This window comes from Lepus europaeus, chromosome 6 (genome assembly GCF_033115175.1).
Source record: "Lepus europaeus isolate LE1 chromosome 6, mLepTim1.pri, whole genome shotgun sequence".
In the NCBI taxonomy this organism is placed as follows: domain Eukaryota; kingdom Metazoa; phylum Chordata; class Mammalia; order Lagomorpha; family Leporidae; genus Lepus; species Lepus europaeus.
The window spans coordinates 119,388,101-119,415,409 of record NC_084832.1 but is presented as its reverse complement, the minus strand read 5'-3'; the positions used below and the strand labels follow the sequence as shown (position 1 = coordinate 119,415,409).

The window sequence follows — 27,309 nt, the reverse complement described above, 5'->3', positions numbered from 1 at the left end:
GCTAATCCCATATTTGAATTTGTATCAGGCTTAGCTGGGGAGATTTTTAAAAAGAAAATTCCTGAACCTATTAGCTCTATTAAATCTAAATATCTGGGAGTCAGATTGGAAATCCTGAGTGCATAAAGCTCCCCAAGTCACTCTGACACATCCACAAGCCGTGAAAATGAATGAAGCACACTTTGTTTACAGGGATGTACTAGATGGTCCGGTATGGTGAAGTAGCTGGTGTACTAGCTGTGTACACTGGTGTGTGTACACACACACCAGTCCACTTCCATAAATTACCATTATGTGCACAGCCAGCTGGGTGTACTAGCTGTCTGGTGTGGGTACACTATGGTCTGGTGTGGGTGCACTACTGGTGTGGTGTGGGTACACAGCTGGTCTGGTGTGGGTGCACTATTGGTGTGATGTGGGTGCCCTACTGGTGAGATGTGGGTGCAGTACTGGTGTGATATGGGTGCACTATTGGTCTGGTGTGGGTACACTATAGTCTGGTGTGGGTGCACTATCGGTGTGATGTAGGTGCACTACTGGTGTGGTGTGGTGTACAGCTGGTCTGGTGTGGGTGCACTACTGGTGTGGTGTGGGTGCACAGCTGGTCTGGTGTGGGTGCACAGCTGGTCTGGTGTGGGTGCACTATTGGTGTGATGTGGGTGCCCTACTGGTGTTGTGTGGTGCACAGCTGGTCTGGTGTGGGTGCACTACTGGTGTGGTGTGGGTGCACAGCTGGTCTGGTGTGGGTACACTATGGTCTGGTGTGGGTGCACAATTGGTGTGATGTAGGTACACTACTGGTGTGGTGTGGTGCACAGCTGGTCTGGTGTGGGTGCACTACTGGTGTGGTGTGGGTGCACAGCTGGTCTGGTGAAGTCCGTGCTATGCCAACTTGCCTGACTCTGCCTTAAACTGCTGGCTTCTGAGTTTCATGCACAGCGCTTCTTCTCTCCCAAAGGCCTTTTCCTCCTCTTTGCCATGAGAATATTACTGATCCTGCAAGATCCATTATGTGCGCCTCTCTCTGTCACCAGCCTTGCAGTCCCACGGCTATTACACCAAACGCCCTAAGGTCCAGCTTCACCGCGGCTGCCAGCACTGTCACCTCCTTTCGTCCCCAGCTCCACCCTCTTGGCCCTCCCGGGCCCCCGAATGACCTTCAGCCAACCTCTTGCACCCCATCCACCCTCCTGCTCAACAACCGCTCTTGCACAGTTCAACTGCAACTGTTCTTCATATAAAACACACAGGCATTTCTCCATCACCTACAAGGCAGAGGTAGAACACTCTGGGCTAGTAGTATCCACAATCTCCACCCTATCGGGGAGCTCTGACAGTGAGCGACAGAACCGACAGTTATGGACCCATTCATAAAATCAATGCTCCAATCATCCCCATTTCTTACCTGATTCTTCTTAAAAGTCCTCATTCTTAGAGAATTTCTGAGGCAACGTATTCCCAACTCCTGCTAACAGGAAGAAAGGACATTGACCCAAACAGCACCTATAATTATGCTCACTGGGTAAAGAGAGTTCTTTCAAAGAAGAATTACGATGCCGTTACCAAAAGGAGAAATGAGTGTGAAGGAGACACAAGAAGCGTCCATTCAGCCCAGCTACGCGGGTTATAACCCAGGTTGCTGACATGTGAGGAAGTAGGAAGGCGGGCGGGTTGAAGGATTTGTGTTCAACAACATGTGGAATTTTTCAAAAATCATTGTGAATCCCAAGAGGAAAGATAAACTGCTGATTTTTTCGGTGAACCCAACCATAATGTCCTCTACAAAATCCTGTAGATTATTTTTGGAAAAACAAGTTAAGCACCAGGACTCAGGAACGGCCGGGATTTTATTGAGAAAGTCAGAGGGTGGCAGTAGCTTCTGTCCCTTTAGGAGGGTAACAAGTCTTCCACTTCCAAATTCAGGAAAGGCGCAATGATCTCCCGGAGTTCCCACATGGTGTGCCGCCCCAGCACCGTAGGGAGCACTCTTTCGAAGATAAACGTAGCATCAAAAAACAGCATGTAACACGAAATCCCAGTGAAGGTGAGCACGTAAACAATGATGAAGATTCTCAGGGCACGTTTCCTACAAGGGAGGAAAACCTGTGTGTTAACCACTTAGATGGCGCTGCTGCCTCCCCCTGGGGAAGCTCCAGGGCTTTCAGCCACGGACCTTGTCCTGACATCAGCTTTCAGGTAACCAGGAGCCTGGACCGGATGGATACTCAGGTCCGTCTAGGCTGGCACTGGGATTCCAAGATGCGACAACCAGGGAACAATGCAGCCCGGGATTCTGAGGGGCTGTTTCTTTTGAAACCCCCTTCTCCTTCTAGCAGCTCAGTCTGATCTTCAGCTTGCTGGTGGGGTGTGTCATGCCTCTTTGAGAGCTTATAATAAAGGTGCAGGCATTTAGATTTTTGGAAGGGACACAAAATACAATGTGACCCATGAAATTAAGTGCTCTCTGCCCCAGTCTTGGCCTTTCTCCCCTAAAGCAATATTATGTCTTTCAAATCCTTGAGCACTCCTCTTTCGGGACTATACTAGGGTGTGTGTGTGTGTGTGTGTGTGTGTTTGTGTTTTAATTTAAGGTTAAGTCCTTGCATTCTTGTTACTTTCTAATTATAAATGAAATCTGTGATTAGGGTAGAAAAACTGGAAAATCCAGAAAAACATCAAGAAGAAAAGAAATGTTGCAGATAATCCAATTAGCTGGAGATAATTGCCATCTACAGTACACTTCAGAGGCAACCATCCAGGGCAAGCCATCAGGGTAGCTCTGCCTTGTGACCTCACTCAGCAGGTTCCCTACACCTGAGCTATGCTGTGATGTTATCTCCACCAGCCATCTCTTGACAACTGCATAAAAAATTAATTTACATGCACATTAAAGAATCAATGCTCTTTCTTTCTTTCTTTTTTTTTTTTGTTTGTTTTTTCCTTTTTGCAATTTATTTGAAAGGCAGAGTGAGAAAGAGAGAGATCATTTATCTGCTACTGCACTTCCTAAATGCCCACAAGAGCTGGGGCTGGGCCAGCCAGAGTCAGGAGCCAGGAACTCCATCTGGTCTCCATGGGGCCGGCTGGAATCCACGCACTTGGAGCAGCACCTGTTGCCTCGCTGGCACATTAGCAGGAAGCTGGATTGGAAACATTTCTTGACAGTACTGAACCATTTGATTTTTATTTGCAAATCAACATGACAACTTTTTAAGAAATTAAACTTTCTATTATTAAGCAAATAAAGACATGTACAATATTGGTTTTAAGAGGTTCAGACGAGGTCTGAGTCCCACTTCTGCTCCCAGTTCCAGCTTCCTGACAACGCACATCCTGGGAGGCAGCAGGTGATGGCTCAAGTATCTGCGTCTCTGCTACCCTTGTGGGAGACCTGGACAGAGTCCCAGCCTGGCTCCTGGCTTCAACCTGGCCCCAGCCCCATGTCAGATGTTACAGGCATCTGGGTAGTGACCCAGAGAACTCTCTTTCCCTGCCTTTCAAATTAATATAGTTTTTAAAGTTTTAGACATACTCTTTTTCAAGAAATCTTGCAGTTGCTACATTAAAAGCACACAATAACATCACAATATCACATGCACAGAACCAAACATCAGTGTCATTAATAGTTTCAATTTATCCTTTATAGAGAATATAACTATACTTTAAATTTTTGAATACTACTTAGAAATTTTCAAATTTCTATGCATAAAATTGCTGTGCATAAAACCTTTAATATTTTCCAAGACTTTCATTCTATTTGTGGTTGGTCACAGGAGAGGCCTCTAAAAGGAAATCAAAGCTCAGGGGATAGACGGAGTTTGTGAACTCCAGAGGCTTCCGTAGCCTTGGCAGCTCATGTCAAGAGCATCAGGTGGTCACTGATGCCAAAAATAAGAGTGTCAATTGTTAAATCAACAACAGAAGCCACTGTGCACTTACTCCCCATGTAGGACTGCTCGGTGATATGGTAACTCCAATAAGAACTGGCAAACTGTTTCCCAAAGTGCAATTGCTCCACATCTTTCCCAACACTTACAATTGTCTGCCTTTTTTGTTATAATAATTTTAGTGGATACAAAGTGGGATCAGATTGTGGGTTTTCTATTTTAAAGATTTATTTATCTGACAGAGTAAGAGAGAGATTTTCCATCTACTGGTTCAATCCCCAAATGGCCACAATGGCCAGGGCTGGGCCAGGCTGAAGAAACTCCATCTAGGTCTTGCACATGGGTGCAGGGGCCCAAGCGCTTAGGTCATCTTCTGTTGCTTTCCCAGGCACATTGGCAGGGAAGTGGGTTGGAAGCAGAGCAGCTGGGACTCGAACTAGAGCTCAGATATGGGATGCTGGCATTGTAGGCAGGGGCTTAACCTGCTGTGCCACAACATGGACCCCTTGTTGGCTTTTTTTTTTTTTTTAATGTTTCTTATTTTTTGTTTACTAAAAAGCTGAAGGATAGAAATAAAGACAGAGACAGACAGAAGCTCCCATCCAGGTGCCCACAAAACCCCGGGCTGGGCCAGGCTGAAGCAAGGAGCCAGCAGCTCACTTCAGGTCTCCCACACGTGTGACCAGGTCCCAACCACGTGAGAGATCAGTGCTGCCTCCCAGAGCCCGCGCTGGTAAGAGGCTGGTCCAGATGGAGTTCCAGGTCCTGACTTCAGTCTGTCCCAGCCCAGCTGCCTGGGGAGTGAACCAACGGACAGAAGCTCTCTCCCTCCCTCTCTCCCTGTAACTGTATTTCAAAATAAATAAATAATTTCTTAAAAGCCTCAATTTGTATAATTCTGAAAAAAAAAGTTGATTGTAACAATTTTTTCCATCTCTCGCTCACTCATTTTATGGAAGATAAAAGTATTCTGAAGATTTTGCTCCACCATTTTTGCCTCACTTATTTATCAGTTGAACATCTGTGGGTTCGTGTGAGCACCTTTTAAGTCATGTCCCAGAAGGATGAAGACAAGATTGCCTGCCCTCTGTACCCCACGGAGAGTCAGGAGACCAAATTACGTGCAAGGCACAGAATGCACACGTGTTCAACTCAGGAACAGAAAGGCAGACGACGCCATTTAAAAACACAATAAAAGGCTTGGCAAGGAGCTCAAGGCTCTGCCGAAGGTGGTCATTGGAGATGCAGAATCAGGAGTTTCCTTAGAGGGGGCACCACTCGGGGTGGCCAGGATGGTTCTGGCATCTCCTGGAAGGCACTCAGTCAGAATGTGCTGCCTGTGTACTTCCAACACTGTCCAGGGGCAAGGCACCCTGCCTAGCAGATCTTTTTAAACTGGCCTAGCAGGGATGTTTTTCTTAGATCCCAGTGTTTATGATGATAGATGCTAGATAAAATATAAGTTTATTTATCTAACACAATAAGAAAGCCATCAATATCTATCTTGCAATAGACCTGCATTTAAAATAGAATGAAAACTCCAGAACTCTTTAACAGACTTGAAAAGAGCAGAAATAACTCACGTAAGAAAACCAAATTGCGGCCGGCGCCATGGCTTAACAGGCTAATCCTCCACCTTGCAGCGCCGGCACACCGGGTTCTAGTCCCGGTCGGGGCGCCGGATTCTATCCTGGTTGCCCCTCTTCCAGGCCAGCTCTCTGCTATGGCCCGGGAAGGCAGTGGAGGATGGCCCAAGTGCTTGGGCCCTGCACCCGCATGGGAGACCAGGAGAAGCACCTGGCTCCTGGCTTCGGATCGGCGTGGTACGCCGGCCACAGCGGCCATTGGAGGGTGAACCAACGGCAAAAAGGAAGACCTTCCTCTCTGTCTCTCTCTCTCACTATCCACTCTGCCTGTCAAAAAAAAAAAAAAGAAAAAAGAAAAAAGAAAAAGAAAACCAAATTGCAGACAACATCCGCGCACAGTCCGCCTCACCTCAGCCCAGCCGCTTGACCCATCTCCCGCCCGCCGGCCCTGCCCCTCTGCCCCCGCCCCAACTCACCACGCTGTGACCTGGGCAGGTGAGCTCTGTACCCCGGCAGGAGGCCGAGCCTGCAGAAGCCGCCGCTCTCTTCCTTCCACACTCGTTTCTTCCGAGCTGTCCGAGTCTGTTTTCCCTTGTTGGGTCTGGTACATCCCCAGCTTATTGTTCAGCAGGGTCATGTCCTTACAAAAGTTCTGAGAAAAAAGGGCAACCAACTATCTTGTTTTTTAAAAAAGATTCTCAATGTGGCCCAGGCTCATTGTAGATGATACGTAGCGTTTTCCTCTGAACACCTTAGGCCCACGTTACAAGTCACACCTGGGTCACGTGAAGACGTCACCGGCATGTCATCGAGGTCTCCCACCCTCCCTGGGAGACTGAGAAGTTCCCACCAAGGCCATGAATGAAAACCCACCTGCTACCCTTTAATGGCCAGGCTGTTCATGTGGGAAGACACCTTGTACTGCATTCATCCATTCAATGTGCTTATCTACGCGAATCTATTTACTGAATGGTTACTGCCTACTGGGTACTGCTCCAGGATACTATGCTCAACAAAATAAAAAAGGAACACGTGATCTATGACATGTGCCCCTGTGGGAGTTGGGGGAAAAGTAACAACACACACACACACATACATACATACATGCACACATACACACACATACAAGGACTTCAAAAGGTTCATGGAAATAAAATTAAAGGAAGAGTTGATTTCCGTGCAAAAAAATTTTTTTAAATCCATCTGGCACACTGGGGTCTGTCGGGAAAGGGGCTCGAACATACCACCTGCCCAGCCAGGGTCACCCAGACGTGTCCCCTCCGTTTTTGCCTAAGATCTGACTTTATCCAAGACACACGTGAGTTTTAGTGCCAGCTGCTTGGAACCATGGACAAATTACTTTCTGTCCTTGTAGTTCTTCCTAGCGTAGCACGTTTCCACTCCCTTCTCATCTGTCAGCAAGGTGTGACTTCAGACCTAGGGGTGGACTCCCCCACCTAGGAAGCGGTTATCCCTTGGTGAGAGAAGGGAGCAGCAGTTCTGCCATCTAACACAGAGATTTTTCCAAAACTCTGGCCAAGATGAGAAGACATGTTAGGGCTGAACAAGAGCTCTTTGGGCCCGTGCCAGGCGCTCTCAGGGTGCTTCCCTGTAAACTGGGGATGATGGCAGTGACAGGCTTCACACGGGACACGGTGCATGTGAGGGTGGTATTACAGAGCACGGTCCCTCCGGAGTTCTGGATAAATGAAACCTGCTGCAGGAGGCTGGACCACGAGCAGTGGGCGATGCCCCACTGGCCATCTGAATCCGCCCCAGCTGATGCGCCTGGAGCCATGGACACTGAAAGGAAGCTTTTTCACCCTAAGATCCTTCCATCCTTCCTTCCTGAACGTCTTCCCAGTACATGTTTTGTGAGACAAGAGCTGAAGGAGATGCATCGAGGCTGTGGGAAGAGACAGAAGACTACTTTTGGCTTCAAACGAGGACTAAATGCTTACATATTCTCCAGGAAGAATGGAACCTTAACCTGGCTGATGCCCCCTGTTCTCATCCTAAAATTCAGGCAGTGTGCTTCCTAAAGGGAAGGGGTTCAGACCCCCAGGGTTCGGGTCAGCAGCCATGAGGCAGACCCCAGGACAGTGTTGAACCCACTCTCCCAAAATGCCAGTTGCCTTTTGCTCTGGGGCTCAACAGTCTAACTGACTTCGCCAGGGGTCAGATTTTCTTCCTAACGCCCGCCTCCGGATGCCCTTGGGAGAAGCACCCGAGCTGAACAGATCAGGCAGCTGGTACGAAGCACTTTGTGCGTTCCCTTGCAAGCCTTACCAGACTTTGTTACTACCGTGTGTATTTGTTTGTTTGCCTGTGTCATTACCCTATGAACCCAGTGAGCGAGGGGCCCTTGTGTCTCGTGGTCACTGCTGTATCCCCCCATGTCCCTCTCACAGCTTAGGGCTGGCACAATAATAGCAGTGAGTGAGACCATTTACTTATAAGGCTGACATGAGGCTAAGATGAAATCTGTCCATTCACCCGCATGATACTTACTAAGTACATCTGTATGCCAGGCCCTGACAAAGATGGAGCTTAACGTTATAGTAGGAGAGACAGACAATAATTAAAGTCAATAAGAAAAGTCTATAGTAAATTAGTGATAGCTAGTAAAGAGGATTCTAAGAGTTAAAGGAGAAGTGGCCGGTGCAGGCCTGACTGAGAATGTAACATTCGGGCAGAGTGCTCAGGGCAGTGGGGGTGAGGCAGGTGCACAAGGGCGCCAGGCAGGAGTGGCAATGCAAAGACCCTTCATGTAGGCAGCAGCACACAGGGTGCAGCCAAGGACCAAGGAGAGAGCAGGTTGCCCGCAGCAGGAGGAGAGCGCTGGTAAATGATAGGGGGGCAGGCAGGAACAGGAGGCCATGGGGTGTGGGGCCTGCTGGGAAGTCTTAAGGACTTTGGCTTTTACTCTGCATTTTTAATAAGCTTCCCAAGTATTTCTGTGTGTAGTAATATCTGAGGATTCAGTAAGAAACCAGAGAGGCAAACAGGCAGCTGCTCCTCTAGGTAGGTCTTCCTGGAAGTGGGGTCCTAGTATTGATTCACTCTGTGAGGGGTATCCTGGAAGCAAAGCTCTTCAAAACAAATAAAAAAAATACGGCTCATCCTCTGAACATTTTTATATTTATTTCAAATGCTCATAATAGCCAGGGCTGGACCAATAGAGGCCAGGAGCCAGAAACTCAATACAGGGCTCCCATGTGGGTGGCAAGGACCCAATTACTTGAGCCCTCACCACAGCCTGCCAGCATCTACACTGATAGGAAACTGAAATCAGGAGCCAGAGCCAGGAATCAAAACACCCAGCCACTCTGATACGGGTAGTGAGGGTCTGGTTTCTTAACCTCTAGGCTGAATCTTCATCCCCCTGCAATTCACCCAGTCCCTGAAGATTAATTTGGGTTAAAAAAAAAAAAAACACATCCATCTACATAGGGATCTTGAAAAGATTTATGAAAATGACATTACAAAAGAATTGTGCAAGGATTTAAAAATGTTTTGCATAAAGTCAAGTCATCTTTTCACTCTATTTTTCCATAATCTTTGTGAAGTCTCCTCATTCATTAGCTAACACAGATTCAGATACACTCAAAAGAGAAGAACAAATAAGGGGATGAAATCTGAGAGAGCAGCTGCCGTCTGGTGGTGGGCACGTCTTCTAGACAGGCGGGGGGAGCAGGCAGCTCTGAGCAGGGCACAGGCGCCCTCATCCTCCCCTTCATTCACTCATTCACATCCAGGCCAACGTCCAAGAACTCGGGGGAGGAATTTGGAAATGGCGTCACTCTTTTGTCCGGCTAGGGGAGGTTAGGAGAGCTCTGGAAGGGATGACCCAGAGGTAGACCCAGAAGAATGTGACCCTGCAGTCCAGGAGGATGACAGCAAAGGGACCACGGGTGTGAGGCCCTGGGAGGTGGGTGGCTGGACTGGTGAGAAGTCCAGTTGGCCCCAGAGGGCAGCAGTAAGAGGAGAAACAGATCAGTATGTGGTGTACCCTCAAATACAGGGAAAGATTCAGCCCTGTGTTTAGATCTAAGCCATCGATGCTATCATTGTTTGCGGTTGTGTAACTGGGCAGTCTTACCTCTATTCCCCCAATGAGTTTTTCCTTTAATTCATGAGCTTCATCACAAGCATCCCCCTGAAAAGACAGCCACAGCCCTGGGTAAAATGAAAACCATGTCTTTCTGGTTTATACAACAAAATCCCACTCATTCTGACACCAATTATAAAGCGGTTTTGTTGAAATTCACTTTAACTCAGTAAAATCCTTTCTCTTAGAGTAAGTCCAGAGCATAATCATGAATTGCCAAATTGCAAGAGGAAGAACTGAAAGACAAGCGAGATTATTTTCAGTATTTTGGAAGTATAGGAGGCTACTTCAAGAACTTCATGGAAAATGGAAATTTAGAAGTTTGTTTTCGTGCAAAAAAACCTGAAATCCATGCATATGAGAGATCTTCACAGATTTCATGGGAAAATGTATATTATGAAAAACTATGCACGAATTTCAAATTTTTTTGCACCAAGATAAACTTGCGTTTTCATTCTATTTTTCCATGAACTTTTTGAAGTACCCTCATGCATTTACAAGATAGTAGCTTATTATAAATCATCTTTCTCTTTATTCACTACTCCTTCCTTGCTCCTTAATGAACTACTACTAAGACACAAGTTGGAGAAACACAGTACACTTCTGAGAAAATAACAATGTATTTCTTTTAGCTATTAAAAACTTATAATTTATAAATATAAACACTCATTATGCAGTTGAACATCCAGGATCTCTGGCTTAGCAAAAGAACTGTCTACCAAAAAAAGTGTCTGGTTTCTCTTTTCTTCCTGTGTCTCCTACAGACTGTCAGGTACAGACAACAGATGGTTTCAGTCAGTAGAACACACACCGGGGCAGGCAGGCACAGCTGCTCGACCTCGTGGTTAATATGCTCCCATCCCACACGGGGGTGCCTGGTTCAACACCTATCTCTGGTTCCTGATTCTAGCTCCTTGCTAATGCAGACCTTGGGAGACAGTAATGATGGCTCACGTAGTTGGATTCTTGTGTTGTACATAGGAGACCTGGATTAAGTTCCCGGCTCCTCGTCGTGACCCAGCCTAGTCCTGGCTGTTGCACCACAAGTCAGAAGTAATGTTTTTAAACATTTTGTATTAGTCATCCCATAACAGACTTGCAAAATACCTTGAAAAGCACAGGCATGTGTGGAAGAACAGGGTGCTGGGATTCCAGGAAGACGAACGCTGGAGATGACATTTCTAGAAACTGATTCTTACAGCAGTGCTTGGTCAGACCAGGGAAAGGCAAGGATTGGGGATGGGGTGGGGTGGAGTGGGAGGCATAGTTTATAACAATAAACTTTGATTTTAATGCTGCAAATATTCAACAAAATAAAATCAATCAACCCAACATCCGATACCACCTCACATGAGGGGTCTCCTAAAACCCATGGAAAACGTGTACAATGGAAAACCTTGCATGAATTTCAAAAATTTTTGTGCCAATAATAACTTATCTTTTAATTCCATTTTCTGAAGAATTTTTGATGCATTGCTGTGTAGCAGTGAAGAAAAAAAAGGTGAAATGACATAGACCAGCATAGAAAGTTGAAGAAAAAAAGGTGTGTAAAAAAGTGAGTGGTGGGGCTGGCACTGTGGTGCAGTGGGTAGAGCCACTGCCTGCAGTGCCGGCATCTGATATGGGCTCTGGTTTGAGTCTCAGCTGCTCCACTTCCGATTCAGATCTCTGCTATGGCCTGGGAAAGCAGTAGAAGATGGCCCAAGCCCTTGGGCCCCTGCACACACATGGGAGACTTAGAAGAAGCTCCTGGCTCCTGGATTCAGATGGCTGTTGTGGCCAAATGGGGAGTGAACCAACGTATGGAAGACAGCCCCCCTCCATCTCTCTCTCTCTCTCTCCCTCTCTTTCTCTCTTCCTCTCCTTCTCTCTCTGTGTAACGCTTTAAAATAAATAAATAAATCTTCAACAAAAAAGTAGTTGCAAAATAATATATATATATATATATATATATAATATATATATATATATAATATCACTCCATTAAAACACATACAGGAGGGCCCAGTGTTGTGGCATAGCTGGTGAAACCACCAAACTCCAGTGCTGGTGTCCCATATGGGTGCCAGTTCAAGTCCTGGTTGCTCCACTTCTGGTCCAGCTCCCTGCTACTGGCCTGGGAAAAACAGTAGAAGAGGGCCCAAGTGCTTGGGTCCCTGTACCCAGGTGGGGGACCTGGATGGAGCTCCTGGCTCCTGGTTCTATTGTAGACATCTGGGGAGTGAATCAGTAGATGGAAGATCTCTCTCTCTCTCTTGCTCTCTTGTCTCTCCCTCTCTCTCTGCAATTCTTCTTTTCAAGTAAATAAAATAAAATAAATATGAATAAACGTGAATAAATAAAAAATACAGGAAAAATTTCATAGAATACAAATACACTAAAATATTCATTGTGTTTATCTTTGAAAGACTGAGTTTTCATTTTTATGTGAAATAGTGCATTTTGAAATAGGCATTAAGTAATAATTATAATTAACTTAATAATAATTAAAACATTACTTTTGTTAGAAGAAAGAATACATGTATTATATAAGAGGCTTCAAAAAGTTTTTAGAAAAATGACATGGAAAGATAAGCTTATTTTGGTACAAGAAATTCTTGAAATCCAGGTGTAGGCATTTTCCACGCATTTTAAAAAATGTATTTATTTGTTTTTATTTATTTTGGAGGCACAGACAGAGACAGAGAAGGAAACACAGGCAGAAAGCGAGGAAACATCTTTCCACTGGTTCATTGTCCACATGCCGCAACAGCTGGCGCCAAAGCCAGGAGCAAGGTACTCCACGGTGTGGAGATTCAACCACGTGAGCCATCACCTGCTGAGACTAAGTTCCCTTCTCACTTCTCAGAAGTGAGCCACACTTCTGAGCGTATCCTGCCTTCTATGGTGTTCTCTAAATCTGAGATTGCTTTGTAGAACTGTTTTTCCTCCTTAGCTTGTCAAGCTACTTTATCATTACCTGGGCAAATTTCTTATCCATTTCTTCCAACTGTTTTCTAATTTCCATGATCTTTGCCTATAGAACAAAAGAATATAGACAAGAGTCAGCACGAATGATGTGCGGAGTTGAAACAAAGCAAATGATTTATTTATTTATTTATTTTGACAGGCAGAGTGGACAGTGAGAGAGACAGAGAGAAAGGTTTTCCTTTGCTGTTGGTTCACCCTCCAATGGCCACCACGGCCGGCACACCGCGCCGATCCAAAGCCAGGAGCCAGGTGCTTCTCCTGGTCTCCCATGGGGTGCAGAGCCCAAGCACTTGGGCCATCCTCCACTGCACTCCCAGGCCACAGCAGAGAGCTGGCCTGGAAGAGGGGCAACCAGGACAGAATCCGGAGCCCCGACCGGGACTAGAACCCGGTGTGTCGGCGCCCCAAGGTGGAGGATTAGCCTAGTGAGCCGCGGCGCCGGTAAGCAAATAATTTCTAGGGGAAAGCACGCTTGTGAGCAATACATTTCAGACTGAACAGAAGCTGGGTTTGTCCTCTCACTCTTCGGGGTGCTAGTCTCCACATTAAATCAACAACTGTTGCTGCCACATCCTGCGTCAGCGGCCACGGTCAAGGCATTGTGCCGGCCGGGTGAAGTGCAGCCCTGGCACCGGTGTCCCCCACTGGCTTATGGTTCACTGGAGAGTGCAGAGTCTGCACGCAGCTCTTGCCAAATCGATTCATCACCAGCCCCTGGATTGTGCGGCGTTCCTTATTTAGAAAGAGCTGGGCTATGACTGTCACATTTTATCTGCATCTCAGTTTACGGACACAGTTCTTTATACAGCACCTGTCAAAGGTGACCATCCAAGAGAACGGGAATAGGTCTGGCTGAGAATACATGTCCACGCGTTCCCAAAGAGACCTCAGAAAGCTTCCCAGCCCTGGGGCTCAGCGTCAGCATCACCTAAAGGCTGCCTCAAAGTCCTTTCTATAGGCTTTTAAAATAGCTCTTTGTTTGACTTTTGCTTTTAATAAATAAATAAATAAAATAAAATAAAAAAATAAAATTAAAATTAAAATTAAAAAAAATAATTTTATGGGGCAAGCGTTGTGGTGCAACAGGTTAAGGCACTGTTTGCAACAATGGCACTCCTCGTCAGAGCACTGGTTTGAGCCCCCACTGCTTTGCATATGATCCAGCTGTCTCCTGATGCACCTGGGAAGGCAGCAGAGGATGGCCAAATTGTTGGACCATTGCTACCCAGGGGGGAGATCCAGATGGCTCGAGCTCCAAGGTCAAGGCTTTGGCCTGGTGCAGCCCCCAGCAGTGGCAGCCATTTGGGGAACAAACCAGCAAATGGAAGGTCTCTCTGTCTCTCTCCCGCTCTGTCACTCTGCCTTTCAAATAAATAAATCTTGAAAAATAAAAAATGTCTTTACAGTTCTTCCTCCTTACCTTTTGGTGCTGTTTTTAGTCACTCCATTTCTCTGTGAGGAATACATGAACCAATGCATGTGATACTACTTTCACTTATTTCTTTAATTCTGCCACAATTTTCTTAGCTGTGTCTATGTCTGTTTCTAACCATCTTCATGTTTCCTCACACCAGAGTAAAGCCACAGCCATTCCTACAACTTTGTTCTGCAACAGTTACACTTATGGTTTCTTACTCATTTTAACGACTGCCTTTACGTCTGTGTAGACTTTCCCACCATAGCTTGTGCTATTGTTTTGGGAGACACATCCATTACGGTTTAATTTACCTACAGTAAAACCCAGCTCTTACAGTGGACAGGAGCACCCCGTCACGTAATCACTTCCAGCGAATGTTCACCACCCTGAATCCCCTTGTGCCCCTTTGCCAACTCCCTCTCCCTTTCTCCACTCGACCCCGGCAACCACCAAGCTACATTCTGTTCCTACTGCTTTGTCCCTTTTGCTGTTGCACCAATGGCGTCAGAGAGCACAGGTCATCCGAGTTGCCTCTCAGCGCACTGCATTTGAGATGCATCCATGTGGGTGGGTGAGTCAGAGGTTTCTTCCTCTTCTCTGTCCAGTAGTGCTCCAGCACACACACGTCCTGTAGTTCATTCCCACACCCAAGGGTGGTATTTGGGACGTTGTTGGCTTTTAAGCTCATGCCTGTTTTTTGTTTGGTTTTGAAAATATATACAAAGCCATGGACTCCAGCCCGGAGAATTCCCACACATGCAGGTACAGACCTCTTGTTCCCCTCCAGTGTGATCCCAGGATCCTCTCCTCTTCAAAGTCTAGCTTGGGCTCTCCCCATCGGCTGTCTGATGTGTATCCGGCCCCACCTGCCTCCTGCTGCAATCCACCATCCTGAGATGCACACCGCTGCCTTGGGGGCACATTTTCTAAAGCAGAATTTGTCTCAGCCTCTACCTGCTCCCCTTGTCCATAGCTTGCAATTTCCAAAGCCCAAGGACAGTAAAAACACAAAAACAAAAAACTTCTTTTCAACTAGCCCAAGATGAGACTGTGACTCAAAACAAGAGACTCAATCCTGCCTAAAAGTAATTTTCCCCCAGGTTGATAAATCCGTGCTGTGCTACAGATGACTTTTAATACGTGAGGGGTCTAAATATAAACATTATCTTCCCACAATCACAGAGATATTTCTCCTTTAACTTCTTACAAAATCCATTTAATTCAAACTCCTGGGCTTGGGCTGGGGCTGAGGCAGCCAGAGAGAGTGTTTTTCTTGTTTTGCTGACTCATTGTCCAAGGCTGGATCTACAGTACAGCAGCAAACCTATTAGCTGGGAATGTGAAGTCTAATTCTCACCCAGAGCTGACCGCTGTACTAGTTGGTCTCCCATTACTCCAACAACATATGGAAGGCGAGCTACCTGTGAGGGAAGGCGGTTTATTCTGGCTCACAGTTTGGAAAGCTCACGGTCCAGTATCTGGCCAGCCCCATCTGCACAGCCTCTGGAGAGGCTGTACGATGACAATGGCACAGAGAATGTGGAGGAACAACCACGTGGTGACCCAGGAAGCACACAGCGTGGCGGATTCCCATGTGGTTTGTACAGCCAAGCCTCTCCCGAGAGCTGCAGTCCCAGGGTACACTCCCATACCCGGGAGCCCTGGCAAGGCCCATCTCTCGTGCCAATGATCGGACTGTCCCACTCTCGTAGCTCCGTTAACCTTTGACTTTGCGATTTACACGGGCATCATGACTTCTGTAGCCAAACCCTGTTCAAACCTCAGCAATCACTATCTCAGTTCAGATAAAAAATGGAAAATTAAACTCTGCTCTGAGGAGAAGATTCCAAGAAATCCAAGCAGATGAAACAGTGGGGAAAGAGCAGAAAATGGGAACCAGCAGACAGCTCTCCCTGAGGGCACTGGGGCAAACGCAGACCTCTGAATCTAAGCACGCAATTCCTGACAAGTCTTCATTATCTGCATGTCCTCTCTGTACTGCTACGTGCTAGGACACAAAGATTAAGAAAATAACTTCTCAAGATAAAGACCCATGCTGTTTGTGGCTCCAGGTTTCTAGGCAAACCAGAAACATCTGGGCTTTCTGTGTCATCAGAGATGAAAACAGTGTGGCCCAGCAGAAGCGCACGCACCAGCAAGCACAGAGATGGGTCTTGCTTCTTGTGACTGCCCGCTAAGTAGCACGAGGGGTGGGCAGAGGTGGCAGAAGTCCCTGACCTCCCAGATGGTCCTTTCCGAGCCTCCAGCTCACCTCGATGTTGGCCCCCTGGTTAGGATCGAGGTCCTGGTCCTCCATCTTCTCAGTCTGACCCTCCAGGAACATCACCTCCTTCAATAAGCTGCAAACAGGCCAAGAGTTGGACTAAGTCCACGGAATAAGAAAAGCCACCCAGGGGCAGGTGTTCGGTGCAGCAGTTATGCGTCACTTAGGACGCCTACATCCATACCTGAAAGCCTGGGTTCAAGTCCTGGCTCCACTCCTAATCCCAGTTTCCTGCTAATATGTACCCTGAGAGGTAGCAGGTGATGGCTCATGTGTTTGGGTCCCTGCCACCCATGTGGGAGACACAGACTGGGTTCCAGGTTCCTGTCTTCGACCTGGCCCAGTCCTGGCTGTTGAGTGAACCAGCAAGTGGAGGTTGTCTCCCTCTCTCTCTCTCTCTCTCTCTCTCTGTGTATGTACGTGTGTGCACGCACACAACTTTCAAATACAATGAACGTAAATACAAATTTAATTACCAAGAAAAAAAATCACAAAATAAAGGAGATACTCTGACTTCCATAAATCAAATGCTGAGGCTGGCACTGTGGCACCGACAACCCATACTGGAGTGCCTGGCTACTCTGCTTCTGATTCAGCTTCCTGCTAACAGCCTGGGTAGGCAACAGATGATGGTTCAATTGCTTGGATTGCTGCTACCCATGGGAGAGGCCCAGATGGAGATCCTGGTTCCTGACTTTGGCCTGACTCAGCCCTGGCTGTTGAGGCCATTTGGGGAGTGAATCAGTAGATGAAAACTAACTCCCTCCTCTCCCCTCCCCCCCTCCCCCCCTCTCCTCTTCCTTTCTCTTCCCTTCCCTCCTTCTCTCTCTGATGCTCTGCCTTTCAAATAAATAGCTTTCTAAAAAAAAAAAAATACTGTTACTATAGACAAAGGACACTTGGGCATACTAGAATGAGAGAAGTCATAACTGAAATTCAACAAAGTAAAAAGCATGCTACACAATGTATATAATATTAAAGATATGTGACAATAGGCCTAACTGTATACAGAAGCTGAAAATTAAAATGCATAAAGTGGAAATTTACTGGGTGGGTATTTGTCACAGTGGTTAAGTCTCTGCTTAGGACTCTTGCATCCTATACTAGAGTGCCTTGTTTACGTCCTAGTGCCTCTGCTTCCATTTCTCTCTCCTTTTTAAAGAATTATTTTATTTATTTGAAATACAGAGTTATAGAGAGAGGTAGAGAGAGAGAGAGAGAGAGAGGTCTTCCATCCACTGGTTTACTCTCCAATGGCTGCAATGGCAAGAGCTGAGCTGATCCGAAACCAGAAGCCAGGAGCTTCTTCTAGGTCTTTCGCACAGGTGCAGGGGCCCAAGGACTTGGGCCATCCTACACTGCTTTCCCAGGCCATAGCAGAGAGCTGGATCAGAAGTGGAGCAGCTGGAACATGAACCGGTGCCCATATGGGATGCCGGTGCTTCAGGCCAGGGCTTTAACCTGCTGCGCCACAGCACCAGCCACCTGCTTCCATTTCTAGCTTCCTGCTAATGCATACCCTGTGGGGCAGCAGATGATGGCTCAAATACTTGGGTCCCTGAACCCGCATGTGAGACCTGGATGGAGTTCCTGGCTCCTGGTTTTGGCCTGACCCAGCCCCAGCTGTTGCACCTATTTAGGGAGCAAATCTCTCTACTGAAAGATTTCTTTATTTTCTGTCTCTCCCTCTTTCTTTGCCTTTCAAATAAAATGAAAATAAAGTTAAATTAAAGTAGTATGACATTTCAAAAAATTATGAAATTTCTCCTAAAAATTACAAAAATACTTGGAACCTAGGACTAGGCAGAATTCTAAAACTTGATACCAACTGCGCGATCTGTAACAGGCAAAACTGATAATTGAATGTCATCAAAATTAAATACTTTTGTGGAGCCAAAGGCTATCAAATAGCTGAAAAGACAAATGATACACTGGGGGAAATATTTGCATACTCCAAATCTGGCCAAGTTCTCTATATAGTATAAAAAAATCTCTGAAAACTCAGCATTATAAACCAAAGTGCCCAATTGGAAAATGAGCAGAAAACGTGTACAGACATTTCAATCAGCGGCAGAGCCAGGACTTGAACCAGGTACCCTGGTATGGAATGGGGGCATCCCAGACAGCATCGTTACCTGCCATGCCAAATGCTTACCCTTACCCAGCGTTTCCTGAGTTTTTGGAACCACGAAACTTTCCACTGTTTTTCAACCATCCCCAACACCCTGCACTTACCTCTTCACTGTGTTTTCTGTTAGGTTTATTTTTTGGATGATATTGTTGATTTTCTCCATCCAGTCAACGTGATCGGCCCCGAGCTCTCTCACTTGCAGGCCCATCTTTGCATTCCAGTAGTTCAGCTTGCGGAACATGTTCTCCTGGCTCCTGTGGAAATATCAGTGTGATCGTTGGCAGGCAGAAGTTGTGAAACACCTCACAGATCCCCAAATCTCTCCCACTGAGTGCCATGGTGGTCTGTTTATCCATGTCCTATTACCAAAATTGGCCAGTGGGCACTCAGACCTCAAGAAAAGACGTTTGGGCATGTGAGATCCATTTTTATAGGTCTTCCAAAAGGTAGATTTTAAAAGCACAATTTGACACTTAGTAAAAAAAAAAAAGAGGTCTATTTCTAATTTCCTTACATATGGTATGAATGTTACATAGTGACTCAGGAGATTGGCTCCATCTTGGGGGGGTGTAGGAAAGGTAGATGAGGGTACTTCCAAAGAGTCATGGCAAAATGGAATTAAAAGATAAGTTTATTTTGTACAAAACATTTCTTTAAGTTCCTATACAGTTTTTTCATAACATGTTTTCTGTGAATTCTCTGAAGACCTCCATTATGTGTGGATTTCAGAATTATTTTGCACCAAAATAAACTTTTAATTCCATTTTCCACAATTTTTTTTTTTTTTGCAACAGGGAAAGGGCCACAGGGCTTAACAGTATACTCCCAATGATAATGACAAAAATTCTTGTATCTAGAAAATTAACTGAGAATGCTGAGATAATAGTAGTTCCAATCTCTCCAAGTTTGCAAAGAGAATCTCACAGCTCTGCCTGCATTGCTAGAGAAGCCTCAGCCTGCCTCCTTGCTGGAATGGGTAGGCAGTCGCCCCCCACCCCCCCACACGTGCTTTATGCTCCAACATGTGCATGGAGTTTTAATGTTTCTAGAGTCCGGATTCTCTGCCACAATTCCTCCTCCCTTCCCTACAACATTATCAGATACTCCCTTTAGCACCGTCCAGGCTTACATTTCTGAGAAGTTCTTCTCTGAAAACTGCAAAGATGTGGATGCTTGAGGGTCCTTGTCAGCGAGGTCTGCTTCCTGCTCCTCCTGCCCCCTCGGTGGGGCCCGGGCGTGCTCAGTTCCCAGCTCCGCCATGTCCTGAGACAGACGATGAAGGAAGCAGAGCAGAACAAGTGAGTTGCAGAACCAACAGGTGCTGGTTCTGTTGGCCTGACCTGAGCCCTGCTCTGGGGGCGAGCACACCACACTCGGAGCCTGGCCCTTGCTGCACTGCTAAGGGCAGTGGACACGAGGCTTGCTCCTTTCCTGGCTCAGAGGGCTGAGTGGGGGAGAGGGGGACCTCGGTGTCCACCTGCAGGGCTCTGGTACTCACGAGGAACGGAATCCCACCTGACCACGGACTCCGGACTCCATGACTGGTCTGGTCTTTTCAAAAAAATCCCTGTTCTGAGGGATAAAAAGGGGGGAAAACTGTTCTATGTTAAGAATCTAAATAAATAAAACAACTGCATGTGTTGTATACATCTTGTTTGGATGCTGGTTTAAAAAAAAAATTCAGTTCTAAAAGTCTTCCTGGGGGACAACGGAGGAAATCAGAATAGTGAGAGAACTGAGGATATTAGATCACACTATGAAATTACTGCTGGGGCCGTACCAGCTCTCTGGTAAAGCTGCTGCTTACGATGTTGACATCCCATGTGGGCGCCGATTCGAGTACTGGATGCTCCATTTCCGATCCCGCTTCCTGCCAACATGCCTGGGAAAAGCAGCAGAGTGCTTGGGCCCCTGCACTCATGTGGGACACCTGGAGGAAGCTCCTGGCTCCTGGTTTCAACCTGGCTCAGCCCTGGCCATTGCAGCCATCATGGGAGTGAACCAGGGAATAGAAGATCTTTGTCTCTGTCTCTCCTTCTCTCTGTCATCTTGACTTTCAAAATAAATAAATAATCCCCCAAAAAGAGAAATTACTGCCAAATTTCTGAGATGTAGTGATGGTATTTTGTGCATGTAGAAGAAAGTATTTTTACAGACACTTTCTGAAGCAGAGGAGTGTCCTGGAGTCTCCGACCTACTTTGAAATGGCTCAGAATGTTCCATTTACAAGAAAAACGATAACAGAAATATGACAAGGGCTAACAATGTTTAACTCTGCACCTAGGAATAGGTTGATCATTGCAGAATTCCTCTAAGTTCTCTTTTCATTTACATTTCTTCGAATCAAAGAGCTCAGTGGACAGTTTATGAGTTTGACATGGAATGTTTATATCTTTGTTTCTTTATGCTTTGCCTTGTTTAGGAAAAACATTCAAAGCATTTTCGGCTATTTTTTGGTCTCCTCTGGTATTTCTATGCCTGTAACATTAGCAATCATTTATCTTAAAACTCTGTAGTCACTGTACTAAGAGAGAATTCTTTTCTGTGAAGAAGTTTGATCTGGAATTTCTGTGTTTCAGCCAAACCATTTTTAAATTGTATGAGGGAGGTCTGGAGGAAGGAGAACCAATCAGGCTCCCATGGAAATACCCCTAGAAACTACTGGCTGAGCCACCGTGAGTACCTCACCTCCACAGACTACAAACTGCTCTCACGTGCATGGTACCTCTCATTCTCATGATGGACTGGAGGTAAAGGCAGGCACTGAAGCCCTACCTTTCATAGTTTGTGATTTGTCCAAGGTCATATAGTCTGGTGGGCTCAAGGCCTCCCCAAGATCTACCTATGTCCCAAGGCTAGGACCCCATGAATGTGTGTGTAAGCCTGGAAAGAGTTTTTACAAATGTAATTAAAGATCTTGGGATAAGATCATCCTGGATTATGTGATGGGTCCTAATGCCAGGGACTAATAACCTAACTGAGAGACAGAACACACAGGCAGAGAGGAGAAGGCCGGGCAAAGATGGGGCGGAGCCTAGAGTTACGCAGCCCCAGCCAGTGATGACCGAGCCACGAGATGTGCAGACTGGATTATGGGCAAACAGACAAATTCTACTGGAAGACAATTTGCAGGCCAGGGGCGATTTTACAGAGAGCAATGTGCTCTAAGACGAATAATATCAATCACTTGGTGAATTCCCAAGGCCAAGGATAACACGATGCACACTGTTCACATGTGGAGGCTGTTGAAGTCCCTCATGTGGGAAGGGCAGTGTCCCGTGGGAACCTGGCCACCCTGCCCACTGGAGGAGGAATCCCACGGCTCTTTTCACGCACTCCGACGTTGAAGGGCTTCTCTTACCCATGTCTTCCTGTTCCCCTCGGGAGGAACGTCTGGGTGAGGATTTTCAGAGAAGACATCCTCATCATCTGATCTGCCCAAGAAGTGGTCCATTTCAGTCATTTCGCTGAGCAAACTGCAAGCCACACAGTCCAGAAACAGGCAGTTATTATTCATTGAATCGCTTTTATTTGAGAGACAGAGGGACACAGATGGACAGAGAGATCTTCCCTCTATTGGTTCACTCCCCACGTGCCCTCAATTGCCAGGGTTGGGCTGGGCTGGGCTGCAGCCAGCAACTGGGAGCTCAGTGCTGCTCTCTCACGTGGGAGCAGGGAGCCAACCACTTGCTGCCTGCCAAGGTGCCCATCAGAAGTAAGCTTTAACTATTTTCTGGCATTTCCCTCTCCTCCAGAAGTATTTAAAGCCGTTTAAATCTTTAGCAAGTGAAGATCTGGAAGCCACTAAGCAATCAATTTTCCCAAAGGGAGATTAGAGTCTTGACAACTGCTCTCCACCTGCTGACTGACTATACACTGGATCACAGCCTTCGTTAGTATTTCACACAGTTGCTCACTACAGAAAATATTTCTGAGACCCAAACTGGCTGAACTGTAGGGAAGGATGTTGGCTCACACCCTGAACTTGACAACCTCAGGGCTGCATCCCACTGGCCTGAGGAAGTCTCCGGACGGGACCCCAGACACTGCCGTCAGGAGCTCCCCCCAACTTACTTGGCTGCACCCTCGCCTGTGTCGTGTTTCTGGAGACAGCCTTCATTCTTCTCAGTCGGCAGCTGTTCCTTCTCGTCTGTCTGTCTCAGCAGAGATGTCTCGCCCTTCAGATTTGTGGGCGAGACAGCCATTTCTTTAGCACTGCAAGGACAAGGGTGACAAGAGGGATCTGATGGCAGGATTGGCAACTACATCCTCTCTGCTCACTTCAAGCGAACTCCCCCCACCCAGGGAGTTTGACCCAAACCCCTTCCTTTCCAAAAGGGCTATTCTGTCTAAGGGACCCCACAGTAACCTCTAGGGTTTCCCTGCTCAAACAGTCACAGGAAGGACTTGTGTGTGGCTGTCCCCAAGGACACATCTCACATGTGAGGCTGGCAGGGGCACTGCCAGTCCCTGAACTGGAAGATCAGAGAGGAATATTCAACAGTCAGCCTGTGTGTATGTCTGTGTGTAAAGCTTCGTTTTTAAAGCCTCTTGCTGATTATATAATGATATGAACACTGTGAAAAATGGAAAAAACAGAAGAAAATAAAATCACTGGTACTCTAGGAAAAAAACAGAGATAACTCACAAAGAAATCTGCACTTAACCATTGCTAATCTTTTTCTATGTTTGTTTCTAAATTTGACATTTGTGTTACTCTTTTCCCACTGTTGACAACCAGGCTATTGCTAACTGTTTGTTAGGATCAATAACATCATAATCAGTAAGCTTGTGTAGTAACTTTCAGTGCATCTCAAATGATATAGGATACTTCCTTAAGAGTGGAATTACTGCTTCAAGGTGTATATAGTACAGACTGTAAATACTTAGGGGAAGATGTTTAATTTGCTTTAGTAAAGACTTTGTTCAAGCAACACATACACCAGCAGCGGCACATAAGAATGGGAACCTTCACTCCAGGCTGTCAAGCAAACATTAACTAGAGAGCAGAGAAGTGGGTGCTTAAGAGTCCTTGAGAAGTGAGGAAAAATAAAAGGGAAAGGAAACAGCGAGAGGTAAAGAGGTACAGGCAGGCTCTAGGTGCGCACAAAACCTAACTCCTACTTACTGGCAGAAATCAGAAGGACTGCACCCAGTGCCTAAGAGGAAGAAGACATCTCGATCTACTCAGATGAATGACAGCAATAGACTGGCCTGGAACTGGAGGGTGGCCTGGCCCTCAGGACCCCGAGGGACAAAGAGGATGGTGGACAAAAGGGAAGAGAGATGAGGGAAGGGATTTTCCTGGAAGGATGACAGACGGCAGGGATTAGGAACAGGGATATAGGACTGGGGAGATAGGAGGGAGGCACCAGGAACCAGAGAGACAGCAGAGCCACATGGGCAACCCAGGTCCTGGTCAGCCACACTGCAGCAGGACTGACCTGTGTGCTTACCCACAGTGGAGGTGGGTGATGGAGAAGCTTCAACAAAGTTTAAAGCAGCTCCATCAGCTTTGAATGGGACAAAGAAGACTAAACCTGGGCTCTCCTTCTGGAAGGAGACTGTGACGTGCCCAGTTCCATCCCAGCTCCTGTCAGATGGTTTTGTGTGTCTCCTGGTAGGCACTGGGCATCATTAAGGCAATTACAAGCTCTGGACGGTGAACGGATGCTGAGATCTGCCTTATTCTGGGTCTCTCCTGCCCAAACACTGGAATGTGAAACAAGTAATAACATTTCCCTATTTTGGCAGCCCTCTGCCATCTCAATGGCTTCCCCACGCATGATCTACAAGAAAGTCAGCTTCTTGCAATGCAAGCACCCACACAAATTCTTCCTCCACACCCTTCCTCACACTGCAAATGACAATTAGAATCTGAATGATGGCTTACAATTGGCTCTAACATACTACAGGGTGCTTTTCACATACTTTCTCATTCGGTTCCCATAACATGATGAGAAATGTCTCATCCTCATCTTTTATGGGCACTCAGGCAAGGATCTAGCCAGTGAGAAAAGCTTGCATTGTGGAGAAGAAGGCTGAGTTCACAGCCTAGGCTTAATACTCATAACATTAGTCCTGTTAATATTACTCGTATTTCTATTATTACTATAGTTGTCAGTAGTAAACCAAACAGTCTTTATTGTGCTTCATGCAGTGTCAAGTAAACAGCAAACACTCATCATCCATCTATCTAAATAAGTAAGTAAATAAATAAAAGCAATGAAAATAGGAGCAATTAGTAAGGTTTTGAACTCCAAATAACACAGTAACAATAACGATACTTACATACATGGCAACACTTCCATTTAATCCTCACAACCCATATAGTTGGTCAACCAAGGTGGATATTATTATCTCTATTTTTTTTTTAGAAGAACAAACTGAGACTCAGAGAGGACCCATGGTTTGCCCTGCGTTTTATTATCATGATCTACACCACAAATTCTGGCAAGTTTTGCAGTCATCTCACTCTGTCTTCAGATTGCTTAATACACTTCTTCTGTTAAAACCAATGCCTTGGGGCTGGCGCTGTGGCACAGCGGGCTAAGGCCCTGGCCTGAAGTGCCAGCATCCCATATGGGCGCCGGTTCTAGTCCCAGTTGCTCCTCTTCCGATCCAGCTCTCTGCTGTGGCCCGGGAAAGCAGTAGAAGATGGCCCAAGTCCTTGGGTCCCTGCACCCGTATGGGAGACCAAGAAGCTCCTGGCTCCTGGTTTCGGATGGCACAGCTCCAGCTGTTGCGGCCATTTAGGGAGTGAACCAGCAGGTGGAAGACCTTTCTCTCTGTCTCTACCTCTCTCTGTAACTCTTTCAAATAAATATTTAAAAAAAAAAAGTCTCTTTGGACGCTGCCTTCCAACTGGTTATAGTCTAAGGACTTCCTGCTCAAGACCTGGATGCACCCCAGCCCCACGTGCACCACCTGGAAGCCTGCTAAACACACAGCATCTCGACCTCACCCCAGACTCCCTCACTCAGCATGTGCCTTATAACAAACCCATTTCTTCATTCCCGTGTATTTATATCCTGGGCTTCTAGGACTGTTTGGTCTAACTGCATGAGCCCCTCCCCTGTCCTCCCAGAACTCATAATCACTTTTGAAAACCTAAGTTTGAAGAAGCCTAAGTTTCAGTCAAAAAGAAGCATAAGTTTTAGCTGAAAGAAACGTAGTTGATTACTTTGAAAGACAAATGACGAAATCTCTAACTTACATTCTGGGGGAACGTTCTCCAGGTCTTCAGTTCCCTACAGCTGGATAATCTGGGGTCTCAGAAATGGAGCAAAGCATGGTTGTAATAATCAGGCATTGGACATCACCCTAGGCTCCTGGCAAGCTCACAAAGAGGTGGCGTAACTGTGCAATACCTGGCACTACCCTTGCTCCTCCCAGCCGGGTGATCACAAATACCTCTGCATTCAGCGAGTGGACCAGCAACTAGAGGTTCTCCGGGAAAGTCGTGGGGCTGCGGAGCCTCCTTCCCAAAGCAGCAAAGGCAGAGAGGAGGCCATTTAAGAGTGGTACACCCCAAGGCAGGTAGGTTTGCAGTTGGACTCTCCTGCTCTGACACTCCTCTCGGAATGTGGCACACAGCCCTTCAACTCCCTCTCGGAAGATTCTAGGCACGCACCTGCAGCCTGCATCTCAACCGCCTCGCTCCTCTTACCACACGCGGAAACTCAATCCTTCTCCCGGCCAGCCCTCCGTCCTCCTGCTACTGCCTCTGAATGGTGACTGGGGTGCACCACACCTGGCTCTCCCCAGAGGCTCAGTGAGGGGCATGACTTCGCCCATGCCTTCCTCATGGAGCAGAAGGAGCAAGCAATTGGCCTTCCTATCAGCTTTTTGTCACTATAATGGAATCCCTGAAGCAACTAATTAAAAGAAAAGGTTTATTTTGTTCACAAAAGTCCAAAAGGTAGGGTGCAGGCTTTAGCTCTGGTGTGGGGCCTGTGGTGGCCAGTGGAGCAAACGCAGAGCAGAGATCACACAGAGAGTCAGAAGGTAGACAGGGTAGGGCCAAAGTCAGTCTCTCATAGCAACCTTCTCCTGAGAACGACCTCCCAAGGTCAGTGCCTCCACTGACCCAAGGACCTCCCACTAGGCCTCAAGTCCTAAAGAAGCCATCATCCCTTGCAGCACTCCCTGGGGACCAAGCCTTTTAACACATGGGCCTTTGGGGAAGCCTTTAACATGCAAACAGCAGCAATCTCCCTGCAAATTGGGGCTGCTCCTCCACTTCAGGGCTCTGTCACCCACCTCAGGTCCTTCAAAGTCCACCCTTCATCTTATTCTACTTTCACAGCACATTTCCACCTGCTTCCAGGTCTTCAGTACCAAGTTTCCCTCCGTACCTCATCCTCTCCCAGCATTCTTGGGGAGTTCCATGCCCATGGGAAGGGCAAAACATCCCAACCTTACAAGTCATAAGCCCCTTCCTTCCTAAGATTGCTTTACCAAACATATTCAGTACCGTAGAGCTAGAACACAAAGCAGTTACAGATGATGAACTCAGAATCACGTCTGTGCTGAAAACACGCTTTTTCCTTTTTTCTAGCTCTTTGGTTTGGGACAAACAGTTTCTTTCTCTGAAAATGGATTTAACAATATCTACTGCTATGGTTTGAGGGTGTTTCCCAGAGGCTCATGGGCTGGGAGCTTGGTCTTCAAGTATGGTGACTGCTGAGGGGGTGGAACCCTTGTGGTGGGGCCTGGTGTAGGGGGTCATGGACTCATTCACGCTGCTCTCACAGCACTCACCTTGCAAGAGCCAACTGTTAGAGACCAAGGGCACCTCATGCACTTGACCCCTTCCATATGCCACCAGTTCACTTTCCCTGCGGCTGCCAGGGGACCCTTCAAGAGACCAGCACCATGCTATTCAAGAAACCTTTTTATAAAGTGCCTCAAGTATTCTGTT

At 46.7% G+C, this 27,309-nt stretch overlaps 1 protein-coding gene across 5 annotated transcripts in view; it reads right to left on the bottom strand.

Annotated features, from left to right (window-relative positions):
• Window positions 1-1,828: 1,828 nt before the first annotated feature.
• Window positions 1,829-27,309, bottom strand: part of SMCO2 (single-pass membrane protein with coiled-coil domains 2) — a 62,083-nt gene continuing 36,602 nt past the window's right edge. For 4 of the 5 annotated variants that reach the window (XM_062195003.1, XM_062195007.1, XM_062195005.1 and 1 more), the window contains 9 exons: window positions 22,461-22,601; window positions 21,748-21,862; window positions 19,516-19,649; window positions 18,491-18,640; window positions 16,244-16,331; window positions 12,544-12,600; window positions 9,576-9,632; window positions 5,950-6,146; window positions 1,829-2,086 (listed from right to left, as the gene is read on the bottom strand). In XM_062195003.1, coding sequence (XP_062050987.1) covers window positions 1,888-2,086; window positions 5,950-6,146; window positions 9,576-9,632; window positions 12,544-12,600; window positions 16,244-16,331; window positions 18,491-18,640; window positions 19,516-19,649; window positions 21,748-21,862; window positions 22,461-22,591 — 1,128 coding nt within the window. In that variant the 5' untranslated portion in view covers window positions 22,592-22,601 and the 3' untranslated portion in view covers window positions 1,829-1,887. The remainder of the gene's footprint in view (window positions 2,087-5,949; window positions 6,147-9,575; window positions 9,633-12,543; window positions 12,601-16,243; window positions 16,332-18,490; window positions 18,641-19,515; window positions 19,650-21,747; window positions 21,863-22,460; window positions 22,602-27,309) is intronic. The other variant, XM_062195008.1, reaches the window with a different exon arrangement.